This window comes from Pholis gunnellus (assembly GCF_910591455.1).
Source record: "Pholis gunnellus genome assembly, chromosome: 13".
NCBI lineage: Eukaryota > Metazoa > Chordata > Actinopteri > Perciformes > Pholidae > Pholis > Pholis gunnellus.
The window spans coordinates 7,451,064-7,474,315 of NC_136540.1; the positions used below are offsets into that span (position 1 = coordinate 7,451,064).

Consider the following 23,252-nt stretch of genomic DNA (forward strand, 5'->3'; position numbering starts at 1 on the left):
CAGCTGTTTTTTTGGTCAGTTGGTCTAGCTTTATAAACAACATTAATAATAATGTATGTTCAGTATATAAAAAAAAGTCCCTAAGCTACAGAAATAGCTTCCTGTGATTAGAAAAGATGAGAAAAGAAACATGGTGAGAATTATGTATCAGAGAGAACCTCAGAGCTCCCATTGTGAGGCCTAAATATAACATTTATGTAAATATAATGTTGATAGCTACCACATTTAACTTAATGATTCTCTGGTAGTCCCTACATTTATACCTTCTGTGATGCGACACATGCACTTCGTTTGATTTTATGTGTTTTATGACTTAATTGAAGCTATTCCTTGACCTTATCTCACAAATGAAGAATAAGTCATAAAACAACAAAGAGATCTCGGCGATTTCTGTGTGTTGTGTAAGCTCATAAAACATTACAGTGATGTTGATAGTCTAATAGTGGGTTGTTCTCACGTTGCTCTTTATTGGTATACACACTATGAGTACTTATTTTTAGTTAGTACCTGTGCTGATATTTGAGTTATTTCTGTGATTTCTGAAAGAAACCTTCATCTCCAACAAAGACAAACAATGCTGAAAACAACTCTAAATTGACTTGAGTTTACTTTACTGTTTTATTTCACTCTCCTTGGGTCTTTCTCATTTCCCAGTTCCCTTGATTCCTCTCCTTACCTCCTCGCTTGTGTCTTAGTCCTGCCCACAGGAGACGTGAGCGGAGGAGGCAAGGAGGAGACTTGAGGAGAGAGGAGTCGAGGCAACATGCATTGAACAAATGAGACATCCTCGCCTTGGAGCCGTCATTTTAAAGCATCATCAATTAAATATTAGGTATCACAGCTGTAACATACAGCCTAACGCAGTATGTAATGATCCCTGTCAGATCAGCATAACAGCATTCATGACAACTTATATATTTACTAATAATTCAAATCACAAAGTAGCAAATATATATATATTACTTATGTTTTTATATTGGATGTAGGCTACTAATTAAACTGCTATAATCTTGACATCGTGACATCGGGAGATACTGAACCAGCTTGTTTGCAAACATGTAAGCAAGAAAGTTGTTTAAAATGACACATTTTTATTTTTACACTCAGGTTTTACGTTAAACAAATGAGTTGTAAGTGTCAATAAGTGAGCTTTAGAGGTGCTATTGTGACCGTTTACAGAGCCAGGCTTACTGTTCACAGGCTCTGTGCTAAGCTAGGCTGCCGGCTTCATTCCTTTGAAGTCTACTGGTGTGTATGTGCAATGACAAATACTAGTAACTTAGGTGTGACAGTAGCACATTAATGACTCATTAATGTCAGTTACACAGCGATGTATTTTGATAACATTTTAGTCATACCAGAGAAGTATGGCTGCAGTAGCAAAATCATTGAGTGTATTGAATGGAAAAAAAGGCTGCTTATTGATTATACATTTAACTTAGGCCAACACATGTCAGACATTAAATCACTTCTGTCCTCTGACACTGAAAAGTGGCTACATGCTCATTGGCTTTTTCCTTTCCTTCAGCCCAGCTGGCCGTGTGCAACACCCGACCTTTGGCTACACCTGACAGACTGCTTTCCTTCAGTTGATAAACCTATCGTTTGGCTATCTTTCTCCTCATGTCAACCCCCCCACCGCTCTCTACCTTTACTATTACCTTCTTCTCTTTCCCAATAGCTCCACTTCCCTCTCTGCCAAGGATTGCGATCTCTTCGGTGTTGAGTTAATGTTCAATTTGCAACTAGAGATATCAAGTTTTTTTTTTTTACCATTCTTATTAGTCTCATTACCTCAGTGGTTCTCTGTGGAGCACATCTGTGTTTCTTCACTTGTACTTTACTGTTGTAGGCAGATTCAGTCTTTGTTCGTCTTGGTCAGCTGTCTCTTCTGAGTTGCACTGTGGATAGTTTTCCTCCTCCTGGCGGCTTTTTGTCAGTTTTGCCAGGAGAATCATGGCTAGTTGGCTGAAGTGGCTGTGGTACCACAGAAACTACATCATCATTGTTGTCACTCCGCTCGCACTACTTCCCCTGCCACTCATCATCCCTACATCGGTGAGTGTGTGTGCATGGAGGAGACTTGACTAAATTAACTGGGTGTTTTTAACCTGTGTTTGTCTTGACTGAAAGAACATTACAGGTGTTACGTCTTAAACAACAGTTGTGATGGGTTTGACTGTTGAAAAAGATGTTTGCTGCCTATAAAATGCTTATTAATTATGCTTGGCTAACATTGTCCACGTTATTAACACCTGGAGACGATTGCAACAGATGTGCACATGTTTCACATGCACATCAAATATTTGTCCTGAAGATTTAATATCCTTTGAGTAGTCTACAACCTGTTAATTATTAGTTATTTTATATTGGTACGCATTTTGAGGTCTGTCTCTAAAAATGTCAGGACACACTACAGTGCATGTGTCGATCGCATATTAACACATTATGGATTTAAAGAACAACTTAAAACCACAAATTAAAAGGAAATCAGACACTTTACTTCCCACTTTTAGAAATGAGTGACGTCACACAGGATTCTCTGTCTGTAAAGGAAAACATAAACCATCAAACTGATAATATTGATAACATAAATCCAGCTATAATGTACAAAACATGAATGCAGGTGACTTGTTCTGTAGCTTGTCTTTGGCCATTGAATGTCACTTCCTAACATTCCTAAAAGGATCTGTAGGAACGCAGTCATCTTATAAACCTGGTGACCCATGTAACCTCATCAGCATGTCGATTTGCTTGTAATTATTTAATGACTTACTGGGCGAAGGTGAGGTGAGTGTGCAGTTAATTTTAAACCAATTTGTAATCACATTTGGCAACAAAGAGCCTTGAGGTGCCAATAAAGACGCATAAAGATGGCTGCATGATAGATATTTAAATGGTCAAATGATACATCGCATGCAAGGTTATTGATGCATCTCGGCTTTTTTCATTGCAGAACATGTTAAACTATGGAAACACAATTACATTATTGTCATTACTATAATAACAATAATTACAAAAATAATTGAAAATGTATACCACTCATAATCTCTATAAAGAGATTCTGCAGTCATATGCAGAGTTGTTATCAGAAGCATTCTGGTTTCCGTTTGTAGTCGGAGTAGTTTTGACTAATCTCTTTCCAGCAGACTTTGGTTGAATGGAGGTAAACAGTCGGTGTGAAGAGCAAAAGAGGCAGAACGCATTGGCCGAAATGCAATCTGGGAACCCACAGATTATCGTTTAACGATGGTTTAGCTTTTTATTTGTTTGAAATTAGCTTGTAAACTCGCTATTTGTGAAACAATTTGGTCATACACAATGTCTCTGCACTCTAAATCCAGTCTCCATCTGAAGTTGGTAATCTCACTGTGAACAATAAGCAGAGCACGCAAAAGGAAGTCTTTCCCCAGATATCTGCTGGCTACAGCAGAACCCCTGAAATAAAGCCACTTCTTAGCTTAGCTTAGCATAAAGACTGGAAACAGAGGGAAACAGCTAGCCAGATTCTACCCGAAGTACAACCCCCCCCCCCCCCCAAAAAAAAACACTGACCAGCATCACTGTCATATTTTGTTTGTTTAATCTGTACAAAAAAACAAAGTGTGACAATGACAAGTTGTCGTTTCACGAGGGGTTTATCTGCCGGACATTGACTTCCGGGAGTCTTGTTGCTGCAGCTAAATATTGGTTGCTAAGTAGAGCCATCCGGCAAAAATGATAATAGTTGTAAAGTAAGTAAAAGGTATTAAGAGCAAATATGATACACAATACTGTTGAAGTGGGCTATCGTTTCATAAAGTGTAAATAGATATTACAATTAACATATTTTACACATTTTGTGATTGCTACTTTCACTCAAAGTGTGGAGCTGAGCGAGCTCTCGTGGGGAGTGGAAACAGTTTAAACAGCGTTTGTGAACTGAGGACCCATAAACAGTTATCTAGTGAGACAAGAGCACAACAAACTGTTTGTTTTATGATCAAGGGTTGCCGTTATCTCCATGTGTCTTATTGCCTTTACAAGAGAGGACAAAGGACGAGAAATCGGACGTACTGCATGAACTTCACTGTAAAGTGTGTCTGTCTCTGTTTATGTGTGTGTGTGTGATATTTGTGCCAAACATCTGAATCTCTACTTTGAATATCATGTATTGAATATAGCATATTTTAGATGTACAATGATATAATGCTGCACTAATGACGTGATGTTTGTCATTTCTCATGAAGACAATTTGGCCTGAACACTTCTTCTTCACTGCCAATTACATCCGACCCGAGTATGTGTGTGTGTGTGTGTGTGTGTGTGTGTGTGTGTGTGTGTGTGTGTTTACAGGAAGCCAAATGTGGTTATGCCATCATCCTCATGGCTCTGTACTGGTGTACAGAGTGTATGCCTCTGGCGGTGACTGCCCTGCTGCCGGTCGTCCTCTTCCCCATGATGGGCATCATGAAGGCTGGAGACGTACAGTACTTATTTAGACGACAGTTTTGTGCTTCATTATGCGCCAGCTTATATGTTTTTTACCAATACCTGTAGGAATACTACTGCTTCTCAATAGAAGGTTCTCTGATATTTTGGTAGGTTTCTGAGGTTTTGTTCTTCTGTCGTCCTTGACAGCACTTGGAGCAAAGTTTTATAATGTGAACAAACAATCAGAAAAGGGATTTGACCAACTTAAGTTAAATGCAGCTGACTTGCTATGAGTCATCTTCACTTTTTTCCTCCTCTTACCCCTTGATCAAGTGATTATATTAAGCTACACATCTTTGAGATTTCAACTTACTACGACCTCATATTTGTCTTTCCTTGGCTTGCAAAAGGTCAAAGGTCAGAATCAGACAGAGCAGGAAATTGGCTTTGTGTTAATTGACGAAACACCGCATACTGAAGGAGTCGATCCGACCTTCAGTCTCATAACATATTATAGACACAGTCAAATCTGCTGATCCAGTGTTTTACTTTTAATGCTCATAAAACAAATTGGATGAAACATTATGTACAGGGAAGCATGTTCACAGGTCATTGCATTAGTTCAAAGACATGCAACGTTTGTTTTGCACGTGTTTGGATTTTTGATTATTCTGCTGAAGTTAGTGTGTGTGATGCGTTTCAGGTCAGTATTGAGTATCTGAAAGACTCGAACATGCTGTTCATTGGTGGCCTGCTGGTGGCCATCGCAGTGGAGCACTGGGGCCTTCACAAGCGCATCGCTCTCCGAGTTCTGCTGCTGGTTGGCGTTCGTCCGGCGCTGTAAGGAAACGTGATACGGCTCACCTGTGTACACTACAGCAGACAGCGAAAAGAAAGATGTGACCGGAAGGTCAACGGTGCCTCCACGGATCTTTTTAGTCTTGACTTGCTCATGTTTTCAGATGTCAGAAATGCTCAATTGATTACACAAATCCTCCATTCAGCAGTTCTTATGATATAATGTGTCTCTCGGGATGATAGATGCACATACACAAAAATAAATCAAAGACCTCAGCTTCATCCATTTGACAAAAACAAAAAAACAGCACAGATCTAATCACCACCCCTACTGTTCTACTCGTGATCCCCGTCCTCGTATTCACTAACCGTCACCAACCCTCTCACACAGGTTAATGTTGGGCTTCATGATCGTCGCATTCTTCCTGTCCATGTGGATCAGCAACTCGGCCACCACGGCCATGATGCTGCCCATAGCCCAGGCCGTGCTGCAGCAGCTGAAGGCCACAGAGGCTCGGGCGGACGAGCGAGATTTCCAGGCTGCAGCCGAGGACAACCACGCGTTTGAGCTGGAGATCGCACAAACTAAAGAGGAAAAGACGGAGGAGAAACAGCCAGACACCGAGGTTCAGCTGGAGGACGGAGAGTGTAAGTAACAAAGTCTGCTATAGATGACAACAACCTTTCCGATAACTTTAACTTACTGAATGCCTTGGGCTCCAGATGAACATGAGTGTAGGCCAGAGTCACTGCAGGAGTCCACGAGAAAAGCGCTGGAGATGAAGTACCAGCTCCTGACCAAAGGGATGAGTCTGTGTGTGTGTTACTCTGCCAGCATCGGAGGCACGGCCACGCTCACCGGCACGACCCCTAACATCATCCTGAAGGGTCAAATCGACGAGTAAGGCATTACCAAACACAGGAGAATGTTATTCCAGCTGTTTGTGCTCTCCTCTCATCTCGCCGTCTTTCTCATCTTTTGTAAAGGCTCTTCCCTGGGAATGATGATGTCATCAACTTTGCCAGCTGGTTTGGCTTCGCTTTTCCCAACGCGGTGCTCATGCTGGTGTTGACCTTTCTCTATCTTCAGTTTGTGTTCCTGGGCTTCAAGTAAGACAACTTCAGCCTAGTACAGTCAGTATGTTTGAATGGTCACTGAATGGTCCCACTTCCATTATGTGGTGTTTATTTCTCAATAGTTCAAGGTTTGTGGAGTACCCTGAGTAATCAGCACATTGCACACAGTGAAATTACCTCCACTGTGTTGAAGGTGGCAGGTGCTTTTAAAACCCTTTTTTATTTCACAAAATCATGACTTTGGGTGAACTGAACCTTTAGAAAGGAAGCTGAATTTATACCAGAAAGTAACAAAAACATACCTTACAGTATTCTTCAACATTTTGGGGAAAATGGTTATTTTCTTTCTTGCAGAGCGTTAAATATCAGAAAGGAAGCTACATGCAGAAGCTTGTTAGCCTAGCTTAGTACAAAGAATGGAGACAGCCAGCCTGTTCTGTCTGAAGTTAAAGCACCTAAAGCTCACTTAGTATTTATGTGTATTTTATTTGTACCAGATTATTTCTTGACTGGGACCAGTAACTTTTCTGTTCAAACTTGGTATACCATATAATGACACTATGAAAAAAAATGCTGTAAATCCATGGTTTCCTCAACCTTTAAGTTTAGTCCATGCTCATAAATCCTCAAACGTTTCTTTGATTTCCAATCTGCGGCATATTTGAACTTTGTACTTTTCTCCTCAGCATGAAGAAGTCATTTGGCTGCGGCATAAAAAGCGACAGAGATAAGGAGGCGTACACGGTGATGAAGCAGGAGCACAGCAAGCTGGAGCGCATGCCGTTTGCTGAGTGGGCAGTGCTCACCATCTTTGTCCTGCTGGTAGCCCTGTGGTTCACCAGGGAGCCGGGCTTCATAGACGGCTGGGCAACAGTGCTCTTCAATAAGGGGGGGCCGTGAGTCTTTCACTTTCTTACGCTTTTTCTTTCTGATATACATTATTCTTCTGTGCCATACACCTCCATTACTGTCTGAAAACTATGGAAAACATATCAGTGAGACACACCGTTGCACTTGCACGGGTGGTCATGCAGTTTTGAGAGATGGACTGTTACGCAATGTTGCTTTTGGTCTTTTCATTTGTTTGACAATTGCAAACATGTAGAATATTTTCTGATTTATCCTTTAAACTTCTCTCTTTCACTTCCTTTTACTCTTGGCCTCTCTTTTTCCGTCAAAGCATGCAGAAACTCAAGAACCCTTGATCTCTTCAACACAAATGGCATTACGATGTAACACTAGCACATCATTTACACATAAATGCATCGCTGTTCTTAGTTCCAGGGTTTTGCGCTATGACAACAGTGAAACAGAGCCGGAAAAAATAGCAGCAACACATTCAAACTACAACATGCGGAATCATTTTGTCCCTCAGGTTTGTGTCCGATGGAACCATCGCTATCTTAATGTCGATGCTGTTCTTCGTCATCCCCTCCCAGATGCCCAAGCGTGGAGGCTACGGCAACAATGCCGAAGGTGAAACGTTAAATCCACTAATCCCTAATAACACAATGCCTTCATGATGTTCGTCATTTCAGCTCATTGTAACACTGGATGATGATAACCAAGCGGATATCACACCGCTCTTTAAAACTAATTTACTTTTTCATGCTCACACTTCATCTGGGTCTCACAGGTGAGATAGTGAAGGCTCCCACCACTCTGCTGACCTGGCAGGTGGTCCACGAGCGAATGCCCTGGCACATCATCCTGCTGCTGGGAGGAGGCTACGCTCTGGCTGCTGGCAGTGAGGTAAACACCCAGAGAGGTATAGTACGGAGTATTTGAAGTGGGGTTGTGTTAGGTAATCCGAAGTCTGTGCATTATCTACAGTAAATGGCGATAAGCATGCCCCTAGTTTGGAGGAGCAGCCAGGAGTACCAGCACGAAAGCAAAGCAATGTACTGCTGTCAAAAAGAAAGGCCCACCTGAAAAAAAAAGTATATTTAGGTGTACGCTTTATCTAGAATAATTTCCCTGCTTTCCCTCGCTGTCAGTCAGCCCTTTCCGACGGGGAACTGAAAACTTTCTTTTAGGTCTCTAAAACATGTTTTGCTGCTGCCCCTGTCTACAGCAGTGCATTGCTTTGCTCCCGTGCCGACCGTCATCTACTGTAGATAACACACTGACTCTGGATAAGTACCTCATACAACCCCACTTCAAAACATCCCAACTATACCGCTGAGAATTCATGTTTCCTTTTTATCGATTTATGATTTGTTGACTGATCCACGACTGAATGCTAATTTCTATTTATCTTGTCAAAACGGTTCTGTTTTCTGCTTTTCAAATGCGAGGAGTTCCTCTACCTCTGTGTTTCACGTCATTTCTGCTCAAAACCTTTGTTAACAGGAGTCAGGTCTGTCCAAGTTGCTGGGAGATAGCTTGGCACCTCTGCAGCAAATTCCCCCCTACGCCATCTCGTTGCTGCTCTGCATGCTGGTGGCAACGTTCACCGAGTGCTCCAGCAACACAGCCACCACCACCTTGTTCCTGCCCATCCTGGCCTCAATGGTACGCAGGTGTCCACGTGCACACACAGGTGTTAACACACAGCTTCTCCATGTATTTAACTGTGCTGTGTGTTTCTGATAGGCCGTATCTATTAAGATACACCCGCTGTACGTGATGATTCCCTGCACCATCGCGGCCTCTCTGGCCTTCATGCTGCCTGTGGCCACACCACCCAACGCCATCGCCTTTTCTTTTGGAAAACTCAAAGTCATGGACATGGTGAGATTCATACTCACAATACACAATCTATGTTACAAGAATCATTCATGTGAGGGAGGTTTAGAGGACCTAATTTAAAAAAAAGACAGTCTTTGTTGAGGCCGGAGGGAGGAAAAGTGTACTTTACAAAGACTGGTGAGAAATATTGATGCAGCAGAGACCTTTTAAAAACATGTGTTGAGTCTTTGATTTTAGTTCACGGTGTGTAACATCTCCCTTTAATGAGACTTAATTCATTGCTTTTTAAGACTTTTAAAGACCTGTACATACCATGTTTTTCGACCTCTACTCGTACTGTATACTGATCAGAATGTCACTCTGTTCCTTCAGGTGAAAACCGGCTTCGTGTTGAACATCATTGGGATTTTGACCGTTAATTTAGGCATCAACACCTGGGGATATGCCATGTTTGACTTGGGCACCATACCTCATTGGGTCAACATTACAAACAGCGGACCTTGAGTCGGGGAGGACGGAGAGAGAGACATGGAGAACAGGAATAACACAGAATTGTTTTTGAAAACTTCAAACCTTAAGTGACTCTCTATAAAACAGTGTAAAATATTCATGACTAAATAAGCAATTATAAAGAAGGGGAGTAAATTAAAGGTTGGTTATAGTAAATGTAAAGAAAATAAAGTTTAAAGACCATTTAGATACATTTTCGCTTGGCAGTGGTGCACCACATACTCTCATACAAACCTGTAAGTATATAAAACAAGACCTTGGCAGAAAAAAGAAAAAAGCTGTGATAGGTTTGAAGCAATATCAGACTATCAGCTCAATAATTAGACGGACTCTCTCCTCTTTGTGTTCAGTACTTCCTCGTGTCATTCCAGTGACAGAACAAAACAAAAACTAAGGTCACTTCCTTGTACACACTTCCCTGAATTTGACGTCATCTTTTTGATCTATTTATCACTCACTGTGAGTGTGAGTGGTTAGTTAAATTGTGATTATTCTGAGTGATGTTGTGTTTACAAACAATGTGGAAATGAGCTGGAACTGAAATAATTGCATGAGTTGATTTAATTTATTAATGTAGTCTTTTGTTGTTAAATACTTTTTTTCATTGTCGCACATTTTATTTTGTATCAGTGTATTTGTCGCACAAGTATTTACTTTACATTTCTTATCATCTTTTGTGATTATTTGTTTTTCTTCAAGGGACATTATAATATCAATTTCTAAATACGTTGCCGAGATTAATCTGGCTGAAAGCTATTAAAGGAATAGTTTGACGTTTTGGGAAATACGCATATTTGTTTCCTTGCAGAGAGAAGACCGATGTCACTCTCATAATTGTACGGTAAATGTAAAAATAAAGCTAGCAGCTGGTTATCATAGATTAGCATAAAGACTGGAAACCAGGGTAACAAGCCAGCATAGCTTTGTTATGATAGAAAAAAGCCTTTAAAACTCACTAATTGACATGTTCTTTGTTTAATGGGTACAAAAACCCAAGTGTAAAAATGTTATCCACCAAAAGATTTCTTGTCTGATTAAACAAAGCATTTGAGGTGCTGGTAGGCTAATTTTTAACCATCTTCATGGTTAACCATCCCCTCACTCAGCTTCACACTGAAGGGACAAACATGAGAGTGGAATCAATCTTCTTATCTCGGTAAGAAAGTGTATTTCCCAAAATGTTGAACCATTCCTCAGATAAATTCCAGTTATAAGGGCCACATGTCCTCAAAGTGCTTGAGATGCTAAAAAAACATCCTTTAGCATCGAGGAAGTTAAAACATAGAAAGTGCACAAATCAGTATCAGGAAGCGTAAGATGAAACGGCTGGTTGAAGGATAACTTTGAGATAAGAAACTGCCAACAGGACATGGTTGTATAGTGGAGGTCAGTATCTACTAATGTTATTACAGGTAAAAGTAATAAATGTAACATTTTTATTTAGAGGAGAGGTAACAACCCAGCAGTGTTATATTCCCACATTTATGTACCAGAGCTGTTTATGTCCTAAAAATATCATGTAAACAAAGTGTGAAATATCTTTAATTCACTCACAATATTAACAGTCAAGACACTGTGATATTTCAAAAAAATCTGTATTTATTTTTAGTTTTTTGTTCAGTCATACCGACATTTGAATGGTCAAGAAATCGACATCAGTTCAAAATAATTTGTACATGAGTCACAATCAGTCAAAAATAAATCTGCTCTACTTATCTGTTACATTTTTTGACATAACATTCAAGTTTATCAACACACCCGAGTTCAATTTGAGCTCTTCTTGTCTGTATTTTGTATTCATTTCTTTAAACTTGTGCAGACTAAAACAAAGTCCCAATGACAATCTGAATCCATTTCCACCCTTTTCTTGTGTTGATCTGAACACACAACGGGTGCATTAATGTAAGTTCCTCTAAACTGGCTGCACTTCCTGACATGCCTGACTCATCTAGTATTTGCAAATGCAGCTCTGCACTTGCTGTAACAGACAGGTTGGATTTTACTGCAGAATCACTAAAAACACAGCAACCAAAATCTACTTTCGAGAAATTCAAATCAAAGAGTCATATGCTGAAATAAAAGAACTATTTGGACCCTTTTTGAGTCAGGTTGTGTCTCCGCACAGTCAGAGAGAACGTCAAGTGCGCGTACTACGACTTAGAGGCGTCCCAAGACACTGATTCTCCGTGTGATAGATTCCCTCAAATAACAAGAGATCAACACATTCAGGTCCTAACTTACTGGAATGTGTCTACAAAAGAAGAGACAGAAATGTATGAGAGAAAGAAATTAGAGAAACAACAAATGGACTTAAGATATGAGACAGACGGATTTAGAAACAGACATTAGAATGCACACAAACCAAAAAATATATGAGATTTTTAGGGTGATTTCTGCTACATTCCCTCTATCTTTTTCCTTTGTGCAACACAAATCTGATTGAAACATATCAACATTTAAAAATGTTAATTTTCTTCGCTTCTCTTCTCTTATGAAGTGTTTCCGAACAGCAAAAACGTCAACTCGGATAGGCAACCTAACAGAATTTTTAACATCTTCTTTCTGACCTAAACAAAGCAACATGAGGCTGGAAAAGTACAACTAGTACACACATGACAAAGTGCATTATGGGAATTTCAGATTTGCTCATCTTCACAAGTTCCCCCCCTGTTAGCTCTGTCGACATGTTGTGCTTTGAGCAAAGACAATGAACACATACGCCCTACGGGCAACACACGTCACACAACTCTAGAAATCAACAAGGAACAAAGAAAACAGGTCTGATGAACTAACAGGTTTCCAAAATCTATTTTACCTTTAGAAACAAAATGACCACATTATTGACATTTAAGTTAATATATTCTTACCAGACCATTAGTCATGCTTCACACTGACAGACACAGACAGTCATACAAAGTACACAAACACACTCCAAAAAGCTCACTCACAGAAACTGAGAAGAAGAACTGAAGTCCATAAAACACTCGAGTTTAGATGCAATATTTGTTCCTAAACCCTAACATACAGCAATGAAAAAAATAATAATCTATCAATATTACGGAGGTTTTAACTTTTTCCACTTCACAGAACGTGGCTAGAGAGCGAAAACCCATCTGATGTTTCCTAAAAAGTTGCTTACTTGCTGGTTTATCATGTTACAAAATCACTTTGTCACAGCGACCCCACGCCGTGCTGTGAACTGTGTGTGTGTTTGCAGCTTTTAGGTTTTGCTAAACTTATACATGCTAACACACACACACACACACACGCAAACACACAAACAGTTTGCAACTGACACGTCTGTGTGGCCGTTTTCTGGATGGCGTTCTCTCAGCAGGAGAAAGAGATAGAGAAAGAGAGAGATAAAGAGAGAGAGACTACTGGATTGACAGGATATTAGTCCCACCAGTGTACTCTGATCGCCCCCCCGGGTCAGTCCGTACATCCACCCGTCTCTCGTGCCAGCGTGTCGTCTCTACGTCCCGCCGTTGTACGAGTAGTCCGCCTTGTTGTGCATCACCAGCTTATTGTCCACAAAGTAGAAGCTGTCGGACTGCGTCTCATACGGGTGCAGGACCATCTCTCTGACTGAGGGCAGACACAAACATCACTGCTGTTAGAGCACTGGTTCACAACCAAGGGGTCCAAGATACATTTGAAGGGGTCCCAAGATGAGTATAGCGATAAGAAACAATTAATACACATTTTGTATGTGTTTTCTTTTAGCGATGCTAGCAGCACGGCGCTATAGGGATGGCAATGTCGGTCTGTCGGTCCACCACTTTGGTCCAGACTGAAATATCTTGACAACCGTTCATTAGAGTGCTATGAAATTTGGTAAAGACATTCATGGTCCCCAGACAATGAATCCTACTGGTCTTGGTGATCCACTGACTTTTCCTCGAGCACCACCATGAGGTTGACATTTGTGATTTTGAGGGAAATGTCTCAACAACTTTGGGATTGATTGCCTTGACATTTGGTACAGACATGCATGTCCCCCCTCCGGATTCATTTTAATAATTGTCTTGATCTCACAAGTTTAATTTAGCGCCAACATCAGGTCAAAGTGTCACTTTGTCTAGTACTCTGGTTCATGACCAAATACATGCAAAACATACTTAAACGCATCAGTACTTTGCATTAGTGCTAATTAGCAAACATTAGCACGCTAACACACTAAATTGAGAAAGTGACCATTGTCAATATTATACCTGCTTATCATCAGCAGGTTATCATAGTTATTGTTAGCAGGCTGATGTTAGCATTTAGCTCGTAGCATCATAGCCACACAGAGCACTCCAAGACCCGTCTTGTTGCTTGTGAAATACTCGATACTTTCACATCTCTGGGTCTCTAAAAATCCTTCAAATTAAAAAATCGGAGAAGAAAAAAATACTCTTCGACAGAACTGCTATTGAACGCCAAAGAAAGAAAGCTTATCAACAACTGTTTTGTTAATTGAGTATATATTATAAAGCAAAAAACATTGACTTACTGATGTCTTCAGACAGAGGTGGAAATTCGTAGATATGTTCACAGGTGTTTTTGCTGCTGGGCATGCAGAAGCCAAACTCAAAGTCAAAACTCTTGAGCAACTTCTCTCTGAAATAATGTCTCTCAATCATCCTGAAGTTTTCTATCGGCATGTCTCCGACCGTGAACTCAACACTGCAGGGACGAAGACAGACAGACAGAAACCGGTGAGCGGGGCAGGGAAATGACAGACAAACAAAGAAAGACACAGAGGACACATCCTGATAAATAAAGATTCACACGTTCTCACTTACGTGGCTCCAACTTGCCGCAGTCGGAGAAAAGCGGGGGTGAACTGGTAACGGACAAATCGGCCGGCGTTTGGGTCAACATCCCCCTTCTCCCCTGCTTTGTCTAAGTTGAGTCAGTTTGCACGGAACAGAAACAGAATTAAAGTAGATCTTTTTAGTTACGGTTATTTTCTTGGCTTGCCTGTTGCAAAACACACAGTATTAAACAACCCAGAAAAGTAGAATAAGTGCCCGTTTTACATTCCAGTTCATGTCTGCTATCAAAAACTATGCATTTTGTTTGGTAGAATAAACACCAATGTGTTAAAGGATTTGTTTAGTGGATAAGTGCTTTATAATGTTGATTTACTGCAAGTATTTTCATGGTAATTATAGGTTACGTGAAAGAAATCCATCAGTGACTCGCCTGTGGATGGAGGTTTGGTGATTTCAAACAGCACCGTGGCGGACTCCATGTCTCTGATCCTGAACCTGGTGAAGTCAATGTTGTAAATGTTCTCGTCCGGGCTGCAAAGATAATCTAAAAAAGATAGGGAAACATAGAGAGAGAATTACAGATTAGACACTAATACCAAGGATGCACTTTTTTTAACTTTCTGATCAATACGTTTTGAGAGTGAAATGTGTTCAGAGCAGAGAGGGTCAAAAAGTGATCAGATATTATAAGATGTCATTGAAGAAATATTTCATTTAGGCAATGTGTTAGAGGAGCCATCTCCTCAAAAATGAGACAATGGAGGCACAAACACACACACACACACACACACACACACACACACACACACACACACACACACACACACACCCAGTAAGAAAGAGACACAAGTTATTTTCATTCCTCTAATCCTTCCTGCCCTCACCGGGCAGTGTCACTGCGTATTAGCGTTCCCCGGCAGAGCAGACACTTTCTGCCTGATCCGATGGCACCGCAGGCCGGCATGTGTAACTTCCACATCTCCCCATCGTCTCCACTGCCTCACTACGGCACATCATAAAGCTCACGTGCATGAAAAGTAAACGACAAATACATTTGGGATAACGTTGTTTCAGAGAGGGGAGCGCTGCAGGTCTGAGTCAGTGAATGTGTGATTACAAGTTAATACATCTGCAGTTGTCACACAGACACACGCTGTGTCGGCTGACCACATCTGTCTGCTCAAAGACAAAGAGGAACAACAGTGGAGACATGGACGCCTATCAGTGCACAAGGGATAATTTAATCACTAATGATGGGAGCTCTGACTGTCCAATCAACCCACCAGCTGTTCTCTGACGCATCGACAGCTTCCCACTAAAAAACAAGATGACGTGATGTGTCCAGATGTTAACATCAGCTCCCAACTCTGCATCTCATGATGGTTTGTTTGTTTTTCATATTTTTGATTAAATATGAAGTTTTTCGCTAAATTCAATCAGTATCTTACTTTTGGTACATTTAAAAAAATGTCATGATGTCTTTTAGTTTGGTAGATCAGGATGTGTGTAAGAAGAAACAGGAGGGTCAGCACTGACGGTAAAGGTCTGATTTAAAATAAACATGCAATTACGCAGTGCTGTGTTTATTCATAGTCACTTACTCACATTGTTACCAAGCTGGAGCCTTTTTGCTTCCTGAATGCTGTTTATCTCTACATTAATTCCCCCTGGAGGATTGTTTACAATGCTCCCTGCATGCTATTTCTCACGTGCATGTGTTCATGCCGGAGCAGAGAAACATAACCCGAAGTCACAGCGTGTTGTCGACTCCGTTTAAAGAGTGCTCCCTCCTGACAGAGCTGATCTGATTCGTTGTGACGCTCGGATGCCTTTGCTCCTCTGTCAGTCTGAATGCTGAGGTCGGCTCTTCTGAACACATCAGCTGAACACGCCGGCGTACAACACCTGAAGATCCACACACACACACACACACACACACACACACACACACACACACACACACACACACACACACACACACACACACACACACACACACACACACACACACACACACACACACCTTGCTGCTAGGAGCTAATGAAGCCGCGATCAGACCCCTGTTCATCACTGTCAGCTCTCCTTCGGGGTGCTGTGATAGTAAACACACCCAGACAGAACCCGTCCCTGTCCCTGTGTGTGTGTGTGTGTGTGTGTGTCTTTATAGGACTTATCCGACCAAAAGACAACATTTGTGAATTCAAAGTGTTCAGTGACGTGAAGTTGAATGAGGAAACACACTAAGATCACTATAAGTGTTGCAGTAACTCTGCAGCGCTGCTGGAAAACAGGAAGCTCGTCTCAACCACTTCTTCAAACTTCAACGTCAGCAGTTGTTTTTACCAACAGGGACTTCAGATGTCTTGTGTTCTCGTCACAAGACTAATGTATCGACCTCCAGATTCAATATTTTACAGCCTTCACTTGTAATTTATTCAAACTTCAATTTTTTGTTTTTTTGGTGTTGGAAACCAACACAACGATATGTCTCTTTAGGACTTTTATAGTTTTTTTAACAAATGGTTTAAAGTGTGGTAATAAAAAAAGTAAAGATTTCTGACGAAGTAGCTGCTCAACGAGTGTTTGCTGCAGTTTCTTTTCTGTCATCTCTCGGCTGATTGGTGTCCCATCACAGCAGGAATCAGCAGTTTACTGGCTAAACTGAGTTGCTCAGGTCCACAGTTCAACACACACTGTACCACATGGCCTAGATTCAGCCTAAATAAACAGTTCTTAGCTTGTTTTAGCTGTTCACCCAGATAACGTTGGGACAGGAGAGATCTTAGGAACCTTCCAGTGGGAGGGTTTAAGATTACTGGCATATGAAGCCATATTAAAGCAACATGAAATTGGACAAAAACTGAGAATGATCGATCTTAAAATGGCGAAATGCATTTAAAATATTTTGTGAGCATGTTAGCATGCAGACATTATCCTTTTTAAGCACCGCTGTGCCTGAGTGCAGCCTCACAGAAGCTTGTTGTGAATGATACTTGATTTGGAGTGGAACAAGTATCGATCGTCAAATGCTGAAGATAAAATCTAGAGAACTGGTGGCATTAATCAGGTTTAAAGGAGCAGTTTGCAACAAGTTTGAGCCGTTCAGAGAGTTTGGTGAACACTCGTACAAGAAAGCCTCGCGGGGAAAAAGAAAATGTCATTGCGTGCTCGTGCTTCGTTACAGTAATTAACACCCACCACTCTCAGGTTTGTTATCCCACATGAGACATAAGCTTCCCTTCAGCTCAGTGAGGGCTTCTCTACTATTGACACAACACAACCAGCTCATACTGGACTTCTACCACTCTGTCCCGTTGGCATGTAAACCACACATATCGTCTCCTCTCCTCTTGATCACCTCACAGCGGCTCTCAGTAACAAGTCAGATTGAAGAGTATCACATGTGGACAAACTGATTTTCTCTCATTTTGTCTTGATGAAGGTCCCCAAACACACAAACAGTGTTTGTTTTATTGGCTGCTTTTTATGTATATTTGATCTCACTTACTTAGTTTTACAATTTTCATATTAAAGTTGAAAGTAGAATTTCCTGACACAGCTGGCTCATGATTACGAGGATTACGTAGGAAAAGACAACTTATTGTGCATTCTTTTTGTAGGTATAACTGTAAACAGTGTAAGAGAAGAGCCCGACCAGATAAGTGGGAGGAAGAAGGCACTTAGGTCCAACACAGCTCACATGGACTGATCCTGTTTAGTTTTTTGTATCTGGGCAAATCCAACAAGTTACTGGAGCGGGAGGGGGGGGGGGGGCATTGTTAAAGCAGCAAGGGGAAAGGAAATGTGAAACGGTGGAGAAAAAAAAGTGTTTGAAATGAATGAATGAAACGTAAAATATGCCAAATTGCAGAAGGACAATGCTCTAAAATGCCATGTCATCTTCACTTTACAACTTTTTAATTAGTTTGCATTGTAAGCCAGAAAAAGGTTGCAGTGCCAAAGACAACATCCTCTTCTAATCACTCCGCGAACTGTGATGGAGTTCGATAGTGTTCAGGTTTAGAGGGCGACACGTCTCGTCCCTGTCTTACTGACCTGAATTTACCTGACTACAGGGTCATGGCACAATGAGTGAGTCAGTGTATGTGTTGGGCCTTCTCTAATTTTATGACCCATCTGTATAATCTCATAATTATTCTGACAAAGCAAATCAATTCGACCTCGGTTTCATCACCTGCTGCCCCGTTTAACTTGACAGTACGGAGCATTTAACTGCATCAGATCTGCTCCAGCACACTGCTAAAAGACTCCGACCACATTTCTAAAAAAGTAATGAGACGTTATAACACCTGTTAAAACATATACCGTGACTTACCATAGCAACAAAGATAATGCTTTACATTCAGTAAATTAAACTTAAAACTAACTGGCAGTTAAAACAAAAGCACTCAAAGTAACACTTGTATAAGTACAATGATGCACTACAAGGTGTCCAGATATAGACAATAATTCATCAGTCCTCGACCTCAACCAGTATGTTCCTTTGACAATCCGAGTAGCGCTGCAACAAACCATTATTTCATTATCAATTAATCTGCCAGTTGCTTTCTCTATTAATCGATTTGGTCAAATTAAATGTCTTTAACAGGGCAAAATCCGAAAATACTTAATGACTAATTTGTACTCATATTAGCAGCTTAACTTGTTTATCAGGCTACAGTTTCAAACATTTGCTGGTTCCATCTTCCAAAATGTGAGGAATTGCAGTTTTTCTCTGATTTATAATGTAAATTAAATGAATGTTTAAGAGAAATGTGCTACTTAAAAACGTTACTGTGAGCTCTGGATTTTATAAACAAAATTAGGGCTGGAACTAACAATAACTTTGCAATAATTCCTTTTTAGAAATTGTTTCGTCAATGTGTTGTTCGACCAAAATATCCAAATGTATTCAATGTCAATGATCCATGTGTCAAATTTCCACATATCAAAAGCTGGAATCAGAAAACTATTGGCAATTTTTCCTATTTTGGGCTCGAAATATAATGAATCTTTCATCAAAAACATTAACTGAATCAACAAATCATTTCAGCTTGAAACAAATCAATTGATTAATCTGAAAAGATAATAATTTCTAACTGTTCCCCTAAAAGAAACAAGTATCTGCAGGGGAGTCTTTCTTGCAGATCTGAGTCTGTGATGGGTCCACTGACTCGGCAGATTAAGATTCAGTTAAGAACATAAGTTTGATCAGATCAGTCAACTGAGCAGAAAGCTTACATCTATAAAAATCTGAATAAATCTCAGCAGTTTGCTTTGATTACCAGACGGATGGAGCAGAAAATGATTAGTGGGAAATTCACACTATTTGAAAGTCTTTTTTGTGAGAATGTATCCGACACAAAGGGAAGTTTCCTCTCCTGTGAGACATCTATGCTCCTAACAGCTTCAATCAACAACGTTTTTGACTCACAACTGTTGTCAAGTATGACTGAGCTGTGCGGAGTTTTGTCAATTGTGTATCATGCCACTTCGGGAGGGAATCAATTTCAGCCACTTGAGAATGTGCAGCAGCAGGAAATAACCGGGACAGACGAGTCACAAAACAACAGAAGGGCAGCAGTGGCTTTCTTCAGGCAGTTTCCTGCTCTGTATAACCGCCACAAGCAAGCGTGAGTGTGTGTGCACATATGTCCGTTTTGTCTGTGTAATCCATCAAGTGACAGCACAGCTACGTGATACGGCGAAGCAGAGGAGAAGAAAGAAGAGGAGGAACTGTGTAGGAGAACAGAGCTGCACGCTCCAATGGCTGTAACCACGGGGAGATGCTTCATGATGCCGTAGTGATTCAAGCGTGTGTTCACGTTGCTGTGGTGATTCACACATGCCTCCTATATTGCCTCCGGCGATGATGCTGCGAGATAGAAAAGTGAGAGTTTCCAAGACCATATTAAGTTCGGCGTGGGAGACCGAATCATTACGACGTCGCTGTGCAGCTGGACAACGATCCCACACACAGACTCACTCATGGAAATCACCAACGACAGACAGATCAAAACACAAAGATAGACACTCATGTGTGCAACATATACATACAAAAAAAAACAGCTGCAGTTAAAAAGACATTTAAAGAAACTTGACGGTGGCTGTCAAGGAACAAGCTGAGCCAAAGGATGTTCCCAGAGCTTTTCCTCTTCTCAGTAAACTGTGATTACGTTGGGAGTGGATGAGCAAGATCTGATTCCTCATTACAGCATGAACGTCCTGTATTAGCATGAGCTCCGCGAAAAGGTAATACGAATAAGAAAAAGGATAAAATGATGACAAATATGATTTGAGGAAGTTATCTTCACTGTAGAAATAGTTTATAGAGAGACGAGCACTAGTTGCATGGCTTATCTCACTGTCACATGTGGAAAGCTACAAGACCATCAGTACAAAATGTGAATGTGTGCCGGTGAGTTTAAATGCCTTTTAAAATAGCTGGAAGAAAATCCAACATGTCTGCATGTTATCACACTCAGTCTGCACCGTAATGGCCAATGTAACCGTGTTGTGTAAGGTATTATACCGGTCTTTAAATAGTCAAATGCCCTGCTGGCCACCTATTAGCTAACTACATGGTTTAAGACCTGAGTTGGTGATAAATGTAGCTGTTCTTTTGCACATAAGAGCTATCGCTCCATGTTTTCTCTATAAGAGGCTTGTTTGAGATTTAGAGGTGTGACATAAAAAAGAAAAATGCATTAAGCTTTATAATTGTAACATGATGAATATGTCATTAAAATGAGCCGTTTAAAGTTCAACATGGTATTCAAAATGTGTGAAGAGGCAGAAAATGCCAAGAAAATAAATATAAAATTGGTTTGTTTATCATTGAATGAGATGCTCTACTAAACCTAAACTTTACTTTGATAGTAGCTACTTTTCTGATGTTACAGCACTGTAATATGCAATCATATGCAGATGTATAACAGGGTCAGTCTGTCTGATAACAAATACCTAAGTGCTGATAATAACCTTTGTACTTTAACTTGGATTTTGAGTGCAAGACATTTACTGTAACGGAGTGTTTTGACATTGTGGTATTACTTGTATATAAGTAATGGACCTTATTGCTATTTATATTTAAGTAAAAGCTTAATTTACTACTGATACAATACCATACAACCTTTTTGATGAAGTTTATTTTAAATCCCAAACAACCTGCCTGCAGAATTAAACTGTAAACTCCAGCTAGAACATTTCAACACCAGCTCCAGAGCTGGAAAAGGTTTTTTAGATATCTGTATTCTACACAAACAAAAATGAATTTGTCGATTACAAACACACACAGACATGACACCTGGGTGTTTTAATTCTCTGCTCAGGTGAAAACTTCTGCACTGAAGTAAATGTGAACTGATGTAAAGGAAGCATACTGCTTTGAAGGATGCCTCCTCAGTCCTCCCCATTCTCATTCTGCATCCTTCTAGTCGGATAAAATCATCCTGTTTAAGAGGATAAAATGGAAGTCATGCATGTTTGCAGCAAATTAACTAACATCTGCATTTGAGGACGCTTTCACCGCTCCATCACAATTACTCGAACTGCACATGGTGTTATTTAAAGCACACCCACCGTGTGCTGAACTTAACCTCCAACAACGCTGGCAGGTCACAGGGCAACCGAGATGCCTGCACAGGAGGTTAACGTTCACTAGGGCTCCAGTGATGCATTACCATGTGCTGGAATAGGGCCTAAATAGATTACATAAATAAGGGGACACGGCAATGACGTGATACGTGACTCATGCAGGAGCTGGAACATTTCAACACCTTTGTCCTTGTGCGTGTCACGCAATAACCGACAGTAAACTTACTCTCTGTGATCTTCTGCAAGCCCAGAACATCCTCCGGAGTGATCACCGTGTTGCCGAGCAGGTCCTCCTCCGTGGTCACCGGGACCCCGACGTCGGTCGAGTTGCAGCCCTTCTTCACTTTCATCGCTGCCGTTTGCTTCGGGCTGCTGCTGTCTGTGCCTCCGGTGTATCTGCCCGGATTATTACCGGCAGGCTTCTTAACGGTTGATGGGTCCTGGCTGCTGCCTCTGCTGGTACAATAATAGCTCATTCTCCGCTCCTCCTCCCCCCTTCTCCTAACCCAGGGCTTCCAAGATACAAAACAGTTGCCTCCCTCTCCCCCCTCCCTCCTTCACCGAAGGATGCACAGTCGCTGTATGTTATCCGGTGCTTAATTCAAATCCACTTCGTCTTTATGAGCCTGCAGTCTGTCTCCGCCGCAGACGGCTTGCATGCAAGCGGCCGCGGCTCTCGTTGGCTGTGAGCGCAATATGTGGAAAGCGGGCTGATTTTTGTATTTTTTTTTATTGCGCAGCTGCTTTCTGAGACGCTATTTCTGCGGTGTCAAGTGAAGCTATAGTCTGTGGTAAATAATCTGATGGGTTTGAAACTGAAAAAGAGGCGGCAGATGGCAGTTGCTGTCAAGGAGGGGGGGGGGGGGGGGCGTCGTCTCAGTGCCTGGTGCTTCTACGCGCAATCTGTGCAGCAACCGTCAAATGCACGCAACAATCCAGATGACAAAACCGCTGATAAACGAGCCTTATATCATATGCAATGTGTGTTCCCTTTCTGTTGAGGCCCCTAAGGCAGCAATAAACTCCGTTAAATGTTACCATTCGTCTTGAATAAGGACTTTTTTTATAGTAGTTTGTGGGAAATAATGATGAAGTCACTGTAACTTTCAAACAGTTTTTTCCGTGCATCTTTTCGGAAAAGTTGAGTCTTGATACACTCAACTTTTGAAAACTAATACAAAATTGGCAATGGCATAAGGCAAACAAATACAATTGGATAATTGGTTGAGGAGGATTTAAAATCTGTTGGATAATGGATCCATATGTGTTGCCAAAGCCAATGTAAAAGTGCCACTATCCCCTGCATTATAATAACATAAGATAAAAAAGAACACACATAGCCAATCTTAAAGAATTCGGAGCATTTGTGTTGCCTCCACACGGCTCTCAACATGGAGACGGCTG

At 41.0% G+C, this 23,252-nt stretch overlaps 2 protein-coding genes across 2 annotated transcripts; one reads left to right on the plus strand and one right to left on the minus strand.

Annotated features, from left to right (window-relative positions):
- The first annotated feature begins 1,933 nt into the window (after window positions 1-1,933).
- Window positions 1,934-12,941, plus strand: LOC306705072 (solute carrier family 13 member 2-like). Its single transcript, XM_079171739.1, has 12 exons — window positions 1,934-2,058; window positions 4,336-4,464; window positions 5,117-5,253; window positions 5,603-5,859; window positions 5,935-6,112; window positions 6,199-6,321; window positions 6,975-7,184; window positions 7,664-7,764; window positions 7,925-8,040; window positions 8,641-8,802; window positions 8,884-9,021; window positions 9,352-12,941. Exons 1-12 carry the CDS (start codon window positions 1,957-1,959, stop codon window positions 9,481-9,483), a joined length of 1,785 nt encoding a protein of 594 aa, XP_079027865.1. The 5' UTR covers window positions 1,934-1,956; the 3' UTR covers window positions 9,484-12,941.
- A 23-nt stretch (window positions 12,942-12,964) lies between these two features.
- On the minus strand, window positions 12,965-22,324 carry LOC306705073 (protein unc-119 homolog A-like; the record flags this gene model as incomplete). The annotated part of the gene is made up of 5 exons (XM_079171740.1): window positions 12,965-13,077; window positions 13,988-14,160; window positions 14,280-14,379; window positions 14,683-14,796; window positions 22,075-22,324. 5 exons carry the CDS (start codon window positions 22,322-22,324, stop codon window positions 12,965-12,967), a joined length of 750 nt encoding a protein of 249 aa, XP_079027866.1.
- Between the last annotated feature and the right edge of the window lie 928 nt (window positions 22,325-23,252).